The sequence below is a fragment of the Bombina bombina genome, chromosome 6 (assembly GCF_027579735.1).
Source record: "Bombina bombina isolate aBomBom1 chromosome 6, aBomBom1.pri, whole genome shotgun sequence".
Taxonomy (NCBI): domain Eukaryota; kingdom Metazoa; phylum Chordata; class Amphibia; order Anura; family Bombinatoridae; genus Bombina; species Bombina bombina.
The window spans coordinates 864,684,877-864,696,935 of NC_069504.1; the positions used below are offsets into that span (position 1 = coordinate 864,684,877).

Genomic DNA, 12,059 nt, shown 5'->3' on the forward strand with positions numbered 1-12,059 from the left:
ATTGACCATAATGTAATTAAAAAAATTGTCAGGAAACATTGGCACTTGATTAAAGAGGACAATATACTAGGAGATAAAATATCAAAGAGTCCTAGCTTTGTTTTTAAGAAAGCAGCACATTTAAAATCACTACTTGCCCCCAGTGAAATGAAAAAACAAAATAAACCAAAAAATTTAATACTAAAAAACTTTCATGGACAAAAAATAGCAGGATTTTTTCCGTGCTATTCTTGTAAAGCATGTAAACACGGCAAAAAACAAAGTACCATACAGATAGGGAGCACAGAAGATCCCATACAAATAAAAGAACTAATTAGATGTACAAGTAAAGGCATTATATATATTTTAAAATGTACTTGCAACATGTTCTATTTTGGAGAAACAAAAAGAGCAGTAAGGGATCGAATAAGGGAGCACATTTCTAGTATAGAAAATGGAAATGAGGATACATATCTCTACAAACATTTCAAAAATGTCCATAAAGGCCAAACCAAAGATATGTCCTATTGGGGGATTTATAAAGTAAAAAATCATTGGAGGGGAGGAGATATTCAGAAAAAAACTCTTACTTAAAGAAGCAGAGTTCATCTTTAAGTTTAATACCTTATCTCCAAAAGGGTTGAACTCAGAACTAGATATATCACCTTTTTTGTTAGATTGATACACTAATTATATTTATATTAGGTTTCCACAATATCTTAAAATTAGCACCTTAGCACTTCCTGCCCAAATGCACTTAAATAATGTCTAAATACACGAAATATTGAAACCTCACATATGTCATACAAAACTTAAAAATTTTCCTGTAAGAATAAAGGCTCAAAGATATTCCACTATTTACGATTAGAATAACACAAGCACAAACTATAAATATATCATATACCCTTAAGTATAATAATTTTTCTGACACTTATGATTTTATTTATTAGTATTATTGTTATATATTTTATTAATTTTATATGTAACATGATTCTTTATGGAACTATAAAGCCTTGCAAAAGTAAAAAAAAAATAAAAAATTTTTTGAAGTAGGTGCATCCAGTAGTGTTGAAGAGAGTACACAGAAAAAATCCACCTTAAAAATGAAGAAGCTAACATATAAGACAGAAATCCATCTTAAATTACAAGACTCAAAATTCAGCCAATAAGAAAAGGACTGTCCCTTTAAAAGAAAGGTGCATAATGGTCTCAGGTCATTCTTGATAAAGCTCCTAAGTGAGTGAAACGCGTTGAAGTGAGAGGACCTTGCACCAGAATATTTGACAACCCGGGTTGACTTTTTAAAAAAAGATTGGAACTGTTCCTGGTAACAGAACACCTATCGGATGAAAATCACCTGCGTGCCTAAGCACTAAGAGCAGGTTACTACAAGACAAGGGACTTGTCCTAAGGATCGCCAATACCGGCGGCATCAGATTACATTTTATTTGAACAAACTAACTGCTACAAGTGGTAACTACCTAAGAGTGTCTCCGGGAGAGTAATTGACACCTGTGGACGGCCTCTGTGGATAACCGGGTGTGACGTCAGACGCCGGCTTCACAAGGAAGAGACACAGCACACATCATGGCCTTGGATACCGAAAAAAGAGGTATGTTACCACAAGAAGATAAATAAATACTGCCTGAAAATACTGTATATGCAGGACGTATATAAAAAACCCCTGAATCTAATACTCTCTGGACTCAGTTCTCACAGCACCGTTTCAAAACTAAAAACATTCTAACGCTATAATAGAATTCTAGCTACTATACCTTACTAAATGGAGAGGAACTTTCCTATATAAGAACATAACCAAGTCTATTCAACATTGTTTTTATATACAGGGCTGCTACAATTTTTTGTAAAAATTGCCAAATATTGATACATTTTATATGCCAAACGATTTTTTATGATTGTATATTTTTGCTGACTTTTTGCTGACTTTTGATATTGTTGGTTGGATCCCCAATATAATAGAGAGACGTCTCTAACAATTGTTCCTCACAAGTGTCTTTGTATAAAAATTCTAATTTTTAAATTTTACTTTTATAAAAAGTTTTTAACACGCTGAGAGTGTACATGTAGAATCATTTAGAAATCACTTGTTAACTCCTAATGCACCACAAATATTAATGCAATTATAGCAGTATAACGATACACACTTATACCCCCAAGATCTTCAGCTTTTAGCGCCCTTACTACCCCTCCTTCTTTTATTACTAGTGACATAAAGTGTCTATTTTCTACTGAGACTCTCTTTTTTCAAATCTGTATCCACTTTTGGCTCACAGGATTGGAGGACTCTGACTAGTCAGGTGACGTGACGCACACAGCTCACGGCTTGTTTTATCATAGCTGCTTCTAACGGCTACAGATTGGACTCACTCGATATTTGTTCCAAACATAAGAGCGGTTTGTAATTATTAGCTCTCTGCAGCCACACTGTTTTTTTGCCAATCGATATACTGCTATTACATATATATATCTGCCTAATCAAGGTTGTACTTGTGTTCTAGATATCTATGCAACATTATAGTACTAATTGTCTTTTTAATATTCACATTTAATTTTTATATCTAAATGTATATGGCCTAACTATATTTTAACCAAGTCGATGCCAGTATCATATATGTATTTTTAACTATTTGTGTATAGTGTATATTACGGTATTCATTGCTACGATACCCACATATGATCAATATACATTTTTCATTAAAACTTTTTATATATCACTTGGCTTCATTCTCTTTAAAATAATAGAATATATTATATCATACAATTTTCTTTCTGGTGAGCTCCCATATAGAGCGCTTATCCCACCCTCTTTCTTATACTATTCACTTATAGTCAGTATATGGAGATTTACTAGACTACTAAGGGATTTAAGCTTACACCGTTTTTTTTAGCACTCACACCACATTTTTTACTTTCCGCATTCTTCTCACACCCATTATGTTCCCCACTGAAACTTTACCCCTTCTTACATCAGTACCGCTGCCCTCCTTGCTGGGTGATAAATTCTGCCCCTTTTGTTCTGTGGGTGAGTGACTTGGTTGCACCACATCTGGCAGGTTTGTGTATCCATTACTGTCAGCGTGAAGGAGGTTGCGTTCTTCTTCAGGCGTCTGAGACAGGAAGAAAAAATAAAGAGTGATTGCATTATCAAACCAAGAGGAAGAATGATAAGAGAATCATATAAAATCACCTATTTCATCCGTTGAAAGTACAGATGATGTGTTATAAGGAATGAAATAGCAACACAGTAACATTTCTCACCCTTTGTACGATCATTGTACCATCACCATATGAACTATCGGATGTACTCCCAACCAGCTCTTCAACATCGTGCACAACCATCGTACTAACACTGTCTGTGTCTGCATCTCGCCCATTCCTATTAAAAGGGTGAGACGGGAAAGTACATAAAAAATTGAAATAAATAGGGCAGGACATAAAAATGATACAGATTTAAAAAATTAAGTTACATTAAAAAGGGTTAGAACTCTTTGCATTGTTACAGAAATATAAAGTACACAATCAGAAAGTTCAATTCATACACTTTTAAAAACACTTGTTCTTAGAAACAAAGCTTACATAATTATAAAATGTATATTCTTATTCTGAATAATATAGCTCGAGACCGCCACTAATAGAGGACTGGATTTGCTGTTCTTACATAGAAATCTTTTAAACAATCGTGCGAAAGAGCCGATATATTTATTTGAATGTTAATGAAGCAGTGTTCGCATGCGCATTCCATATTATGAGCATTTGGATGCTCAATGGAGAAGTAACTAACAGCACTTCATGTTTGATTACACCCTTTAACACACCTGGCGAGGGCTTGATGACGCGGCAGCTGACTGTGGGGGAAAGGAGTGAGCTATGCGCATGCGTTGTCTAAAGGGGTTGCTAATGCACATGCGGGATGCCATTACTGTTCTACCTAGGTAGAACTCGGCAATTTGTCAACATAATTAGAATAAAAATGGGTTTGGCAGAATCAATTATTTCAGCAGCAATTTGCAGGTAAACTGTAAAGATTAACTGATAGATGTTATTTGAAAAACGTGATAGAATGTTTTAAAAAACGCAAATTTTTTTTTTGGTTTACTATCCCTTTAATACCTTTGTCCTCAGATATCTAAAGTGAAAGTCAATCCTAGCGTTTGTGAAACGCTAGGATTGACCATTGAAACAAATAAAGGTGACTTTCATTCATGAAGTATAAAATACCTATTGCAGAAAGCTACTTTACTTGTTTCAGGCGTTCACCGTTCTGAGCTGCTCAGGTAGCCCACGGCAGAACGCTATTTTGCTAAGAGGTGACGTTTCCACCTCTTAGCAAATAACGTGCGGGAAATCCGGCACCAAAGGGCGCCACGCCGGATTTCCCACACGGCTATTGGCTGAAAAAGTTACCTCTCTAGCAAAACAGCGTTCTGCCGTGGGCTGCCTTAGCAGCTCAGAACGGCGAACGCTTGAAACAAGTAAAGGAGCTTTCAGCATGAAGTATTTTATACTTCATGAATGAAAATCACCTTTGTTTCAATGGTCAATCCTAGCGTTTCCCAAACTCTAGGATTCAATTTCACTTTAATACAGTTTACCTGTTTGCTACAGCTTGACTCTTTTACCCTTCTTTCTAATCTATACAGTGAAGAGATCATAGAACCTGACAACATCCGTGTTCTATTAGCCTAAATCTTCCTACTCTTTGTACCTTGCCGATGAGACTTCTCTGCTCTGCTCCGGCCTCTCTGGGTCACCATCTTCATCATCCTCCTCACTGCTGTCCATCTCATCACTGGAGGAAGAATAGTCAAGAGCCTTCTTGGGAGGTTTGGGGACATCTTCAGGTCGGTCCTTCACAAGGAGGTGATCCTATTATACAGGGAACAGAGGGTGCAAAAAAAAGGTAGGGAATGGGACAGGAGAATAACACAAGTGAAAGAATGAAAAGAAGAATATAGTGAAAAGAAAAAAGTTGGGAGGAGGAAAAATGGTAATGGATAAACAAAAGCAAGGAAAAAAATATATAAAATCTAAACAAAATGTTATTTTTTTTAACCCAATTCTTCACTGTAATATCAATACATACAAATGACTAAATATAAGAGACATTGCAGAGATTACCCAACATTTACTGCTACAATAGGACACACATGGAACAGCATAAGCACAGGCAGTGGCGTCTGTCACCCTCTTTTTTCAATCACACTCAGCTATATTAACACATGTTTAAGAAGCACAGACACAAAATAAACAGAGCTGAGTTAGCAATCCCTTAAAAAGGCGTAACAATGTACAAGAATCACACAGTGCCACAGCTGTCACTAACCTCTCCTATTGCTCTTTTATAGCTCTGAGCAAAAAGACAGCGGTAGAGAAAAGAAAAGATAATTTTAGCATTGCAAGTCAAGTTTGATTCATAAAGATAAGAATGAATATAGAGGTTTACGTGATGAAACCATAGAGAAGCAGAACTCTATCTAACAAAGTCAGATAAAAAGACAGCACAGAAAGGCACTTACTGCAGGGCGTCCTGGACGGGATCGATGCTCCTCTCCTGGAGTCTTACTGCCTGGGGGGCTAATTGAAGAATCATCCAGTTTGTGGGGGGCTGTGAAAATGTATACAAATTAGAAGCCGGAAATGTGAGGTGATTTGAGTGAACTTACCACGGAAAACCATAAGTAATATTATAAAATATATGTCAAGAAGGAATGTAAAAAAAAACATAATTTATGTAAGAACTTACCTGATAAATTCATTTCTTTCATATTAGCAAGAGTCCATGAGCTAGTGACGTATGGGATATACATTCCTACCAGGAGGGGCAAAGTTTCCCAAACCTCAAAATGCCTATAAATACACCCCTCACCACACCCACAATTCAGTTTAACGAATAGCCAAGAAGTGGGGTGATGAAAAAGTGCGAAAGCATATAAAATAAGGAATTGGAATAATTGTGCTTTATACAAAAATCATAACCACCACAAAAAAAGGGCGGGCCTCATGGACTCTTGCTAATATGAAAGAAATGAATTTATCAGGTAAGTTCTTACATAAATTATGTTTTCTTTCATGTAATTAGCAAGAGTCCATGAGCTAGTGACGTATGGGATAATGACTACCCAAGATGTGGATCTTTCCACACAAGAGTCACTAGAGAGGGAGGGATAAAATAAAGACAGCCAATTCCTGCTGAAAATAATCCACACCCAAAAATAAAGTTTAACGAAAAACATAAGCAGAAGATTCAAACTGAAACCGCTGCCTGAAGTACTTTTCTACCAAAAACTGCTTCAGAAGAAGAAAATACATCAAAATGGTAGAATTTAGTAAAAGTATGCAAAGAGGACCAAGTTGCTGCTTTGCAAATCTGGTCAACCGAAGCTTCATTCCTAAACGCCCAGGAAGTAGAAACTGACCTAGTAGAATGAGCTGTAATTCTTTGAGGCAGAGTTTTACCCGACTCAACATAGGCAAGATGAATTAAAAATTTCAACCAAGATGCCAAAGAAATGGCAGAAGCTTTCTGGCCTTTTCTAGAACCGGAAAAGATAACAAATAAACTAGAAGTCTTACGGAAAGATTTCGTAGCTTCAACATAATATTTCAAAGCTCTAACAACATCCAAAGAATGCAACGATTTCTCCTTAGAATTCTTAGGATTAGGACATAATGAAGGAACCACAATTTCTCTACTAATGTTGTTGGAATTCACAACTTTAGGTAAAAATTCAAAAGAAGTTCGCAACACCGCCTTATCCTGATGAAAAATCAGAAAAGGAGACTCACAAGAAAGAGCAGATAATTCAGAAACTCTTCTGGCAGAAGAGATGGCCAAAAGGAACAAAACTTTCCAAGAAAGTAATTTAATGTCCAATGAATGCATAGGTTCAAACGGAGGAGCTTGAAGAGCTCCCAGAACCAAATTCAAACTCCAAGGAGGAGAAATTGACTTAATAACAGGTTTTATACGAACCAAAGCTTGTACAAAACAATGAATATCAGGAAGAATAGCAATCTTTCTGTGAAAAAGAACAGAAAGAGCAGAGATTTGTCCTTTCAAAGAACTTGCGGACAAACCCTTATCTAAACCATCCTGAAGAAACTGTAAAATTCTCGGTATTCTAAAAGAATGCCAAGAAAAATGATGAGAAAGACACCAAGAAATATAAGTCTTCCAGACTCTATAATATATCTCTTGAGATACAAATTTACGAGCCTGTAACATAGTATTAATCACAGAGTCAGAGAAACCTCTTTGACCAAGAATCAAGCGTTCAATCTCCATACCTTTAAATTTAAGGATTTCAGATCCTGATGGAAAAAAGGACCTTGTGACAGAAGGTCTGGTCTTAACGGAAGAGTCCACGGTTGGCAAGAGGCCATCCGGACAAGATCCGCATACCAAAACCTGTGAGGCCATGCCGGAGCTACCAGCAGAACAAACGAGCATTCCTTCAGAATCTTGGAGATTACTCTTGGAAGAAGAACTAGAGGCGGAAAGATATAGGCAGGATGATACTTCCAAGGAAGTGATAATGCATCCACTGCCTCCGCCTGAGGATCCCGGGATCTGGACAGATACCTGGGAAGTTTCTTGTTTAGATGGGACGCCATCAGATCTATTTCTGGAAGTTCCCACATTTGAACAATCTGAAGAAATACCTCTGGGTGAAGAGACCATTCGCCCGGATGCAACGTTTGGCGACTGAGATAATCCGCTTCCCAATTGTCTATACCTGGGATATGAACCGCAGAGATTAGACAGGAGCTGGATTCCGCCCAAACCAAAATTCGAGATACTTCTTTCATAGCCAGAGGACTGTGAGTCCCTCCTTGATGATTGATGTATGCCACAGTTGTGACATTGTCTGTTTGAAAACAAATGAACGATTCTCTCTTCAGAAGAGGCCAAAATTGAAGAGCTCTGAAAATTGCACGGAGTTCCAAAATATTGATCGGTAATCTCACCTCCTGAGATTCCCAAACTCCTTGTGCCGTCAGAGATCCCCACACAGCTCCCCAACCTGTGAGACTTGCATCTGTTGAAATTACAGTCCAGGTCGGAAGCACAAAAGAAGCCCCCTGAATTAAACGATGGTGATCTGTCCACCATTTTAGAGAGTGTCGAACAATCGGTTTTAAAGATATTAATTGAGATATCTTTGTGTAATCCTTGCACCATTGCTTCAGCATACAGAGCTGAAGAGGTCGCATGTGAAAACGAGCAAAGGGGATCGCGTCCGATGCAGCAGTCATAAGACCTAGAATTTCCATGCATAAGGCTACCGAAGGGAATGATTGTGACTGAAGGTTTCGACAAGCTGCAATCAATTTTAGACGTCTCTTGTCTGTTAAAGACAGAGTCATGGACACTGAATCCATCTGGAAACCCAGAAAGGTTACCCTTGTCTGAGGAATCAAAGAACTTTTTGGTAAATTGATCCTCCAACCATGATCTTGAAGAAACAATACAAGTCGATTCGTATGAGATTCTGCTAAATGTAAAGACTGAGCAAGTACCAAGATATCGTCCAAATAAGGAAATACCACAATACCCTGTTCTCTGATTACAGACAGAAGGGCACCGAGAACCTTTGTAAAAATTCTTGGAGCTGTAGCTAGGCCAAACGGCAGAGCCACAAACTGGTAATGATTGTCCAGAAAAGAGAATCTCAGGAACTGATAATGATCTGGATGAATCGGAATATGCAGATATGCATCCTGTAAATCTATTGTGGACATATAATTCCCTTGCTGAACAAAAGGCAAGATAGTCCTTACAGTTACCATCTTGAACGTTGGTATTCTTACATAACGATTCAATATTTTTAGATCCAGAACTGGTCTGAAGGAATTCTCCTTCTTTGGTACAATGAAGAGATTTGAATAAAACCCCATCCCCTGTTCCGGAACTGGAACCGGCATAATTACTCCAGTCAACTCTAGATCTGAAACACATTTCAGAAATGCTTGAGCTTTTACTGGATTTACTGGGACACGGGAAAGAAAAAATCTCTTTGCAGGAGGTCTCATCTTGAAACCAATTCTGTACCCTTCTGAAACAATGCTCTGAATCCAAAGATTGTGAACAGAATTGATCCAAATTTCCTTGAAAAAACGTAACCTGCCCCCTACCAGCTGAGCTGGAATGAGGGCCGCACCTTCATGTGGACTTAGAAGCAGGCTTTGCCTTTCTAGCTGGCTTGGATTTATTCCAGACTGGAGATGGTTTCCAAACTGAAACTGCTCCTGAGGATGAAGGATCAGGCTTTTGTTCTTTGTTGAAACGAAAGGAACGAAAACGATTATTAGCCCTGCTTTTACCTTTAGATTTTTTATCCTGTGGTAAAAAAGTTCCTTTCCCACCAGTAACAGTTGAAATAATGGAATCCAACTGAGAACCAAATAATTTGTTACCCTGGAAAGAAATGGAAAGTAAAGTAGATTTAGAAGCCATATCAGCATTCCAAGTTTTAAGCCATAAAGCTCTTCTAGCTAAAATAGCTAGAGACATAAACCTGACATCAACTCTGATAATATCAAAAATGGCATCACAGATAAAATTATTAGCAAGGGTAGAAATAGCCCCATCAACTTTAGGGATTTTGTCCCAAAATTCTAATCTGTCAGACGGCACAGGATATAATCGCTTAAAACGTTTAGAAGGAGTAAATGAATTACCCAATTTATCCCATTCTTTGGAAATTACTGCAGAAATAGCATTAGGAACAGGAAAAACTTCTGGAATAACCACAGGAGCTTTAAATACCTTATCCAAACGTTTAGAATTAGTATCAAGAGGACCAGAATCCTCTATTTCTAAAGCAATTAGTACTTCTTTAAGTAAAGAACGAATAAATTCCATTTTAAATAAATATGAAGATTTATCAGCATCAACCTCTGAGACAGAATCCTCTGAACCAGAAGAGTCATCAGAATCAGAATGATGATGTTCATTTAAAAATTCATCTGTAGGGAGAGAAGTTTTAAAAGATTTTTTACGTTTACTAGAAGGAGAAATAACAGACATAGCCTTCTTTATGGATTCTGAAACAAAATCTCTTATATTATCAGGAACATTCTGCACCTTAGATGTTGAAGGAACTGCAACAGGCAATGGTACTTTACTAAAGGAAATATTATCTGCTTTAACAAGTTTGTCATGACAATCAATACAAACAACAGCTGGAGGAATAGCTACCAAAAGTTTACAGCAGATACACTTAGCTTTGGTAGATCCAGCACTAGACAGCGATTTTCCTGTAGTATCTTCTGGCTCAGATGCAACGTGAGACATCTTGCAATATGTAAGAGAAAAAACAACATATATATAAAGCAAAATTGATCAAATTCCTTAAATGACAGTTTCAGGAATGGGAAAAAATGCCAAAGAACAAGCTTCTAGCAACCAGAAGCAAAGAAAAAATGAGACTTAAATAATGTGGAGACAAAAAGCGACGCCCATATTTTTCGCGCCAATAAGACGCCCACATTATTTGGCGCCTAAATGCTTTTTGGCGCCAAAATGACGCCACATCCGGAACGCCGACATTTTTGGCGCAAAATAACGTAAAAAAATGACGCAACTTCCGGCGACACGTATGACGCCGGAAACAAATTTTTTGCGCCAAAAAAGTCCGCGCCAAGAATGACGCAATAAAATGAAGCATTTTCAGCCCCCGCGAGCCTAACAGCCCACAGGAAAGAGTCAAATTTTTGAAGGTAAGAAAAAATGATTAAATCAAATGCATTATCCCAAATATGAAACTGACTGTCTGAAAATAAGGAAAGTTGAACATTCTGAGTCAAGGCAAATAAATGTTTGAATACATATATTTAGAACTTTATAAATAAAGTGCCCAACCATAGCTTGGAGTGTCACAGAAAATAAGATTTACTTACCCCAGGACACTCATCTACATGTTTGTAGAAAGCCAAACCAGTACTGAAACGAGAATCAGCAGAGGTAATGGTATATATAAGAGTATATCGTCGATCTGAAAAGGGAGGTAAGAGATGAATCTCTACGACCGATAACAGAGAACCTATGAAATAGACCCCGTAGAAGGAGATCACTGCATTCAAATAGGCAATACTCTCCTCACATCCCTCTGACATTCACTGCACGCTGAGAGGAAAACCGGGCTCCAACTTGCTGCGGAGCGCATATCAACGTAGAATCTAGCACAAACTTACTTCACCACCTCCATCGGAGGCAAAGTTTGTAAAACTGAATTGTGGGTGTGGTGAGGGGTGTATTTATAGGCATTTTGAGGTTTGGGAAACTTTGCCCCTCCTGGTAGGAATGTATATCCCATACGTCACTAGCTCATGGACTCTTGCTAATTACATGAAAGAAATATAATTTATACTTATGTGATAAATGCATTTTTTTCATGGTGGTGAAAGTCAAAGATCCATTATTTCTAGGAATTATAACCCCCTGACCACTAGGAAGACAGAAGGATCCCCCAAAAATCCTTCCACTTTACTAGAAACAAGGCATATAGCCAAGCTAGAAAAGTAGGCAGGAAAAGAAAATAAGATCAATAAAAAGAAGAAGGGAAAAAAGAGGTGCATACTTAAACTGCCGCAAAAAAACAATCACAATATAAAAAATTTTTTCTTTCATAATGCCAGAGAGAGCCCACAAACCATTACTCCTGGGAAAAAATACCAATCTGGGCAGGACCAGACTTATACTATTCCAGATACATTGGATGAGTAGTTCCCCCCCCCCCTTTTCAGTTTTTCATGCAGAAAAAAATAAATAAATATATATATATATATATATGTAATAAAGTTAGGGAAAAAAGGGGATAAGGAATATTCAAGAGGGCGCAACACTCAGAAAGTAAGACCCTAAATATGGGAGTCTGTTTTAAGTTAGTTTAAAAAACCCAGTTTACTGGAATAGAGCAACTGGTTAATGTATATGTCTGGGTTTCCAAATGATAGAAATGCTGTAGATCAGAAAAAAGGTGATTATAGTTATTATTTAGTGTCACTATTAAAAGCTAATATTTAGTTGGATAACAAATGGTATCTAAAATGAATGT

General features: G+C 37.4%; 1 protein-coding gene across 4 annotated transcripts in view; it reads right to left on the reverse strand.

Annotated features, from left to right (window-relative positions):
* Positions 1 to 12,059, reverse strand: part of MINK1 (misshapen like kinase 1) — a 675,211-nt gene that overhangs the window by 107,339 nt on the left and 555,813 nt on the right. For 2 of the 4 annotated variants that reach the window (XM_053718325.1, XM_053718327.1), the window contains 5 exons: positions 5,517 to 5,605; positions 5,324 to 5,347; positions 4,706 to 4,866; positions 3,259 to 3,376; positions 2,967 to 3,107 (listed from right to left, as the gene is read on the reverse strand). In XM_053718325.1, the coding sequence (XP_053574300.1) occupies positions 2,967 to 3,107; positions 3,259 to 3,376; positions 4,706 to 4,866; positions 5,324 to 5,347; positions 5,517 to 5,605 (533 nt within the window). The remainder of the gene's footprint in view (positions 1 to 2,966; positions 3,108 to 3,258; positions 3,377 to 4,705; positions 4,867 to 5,323; positions 5,348 to 5,516; positions 5,606 to 12,059) is intronic. The other 2 variants (XM_053718326.1, XM_053718328.1) reach the window with 1 other exon arrangement.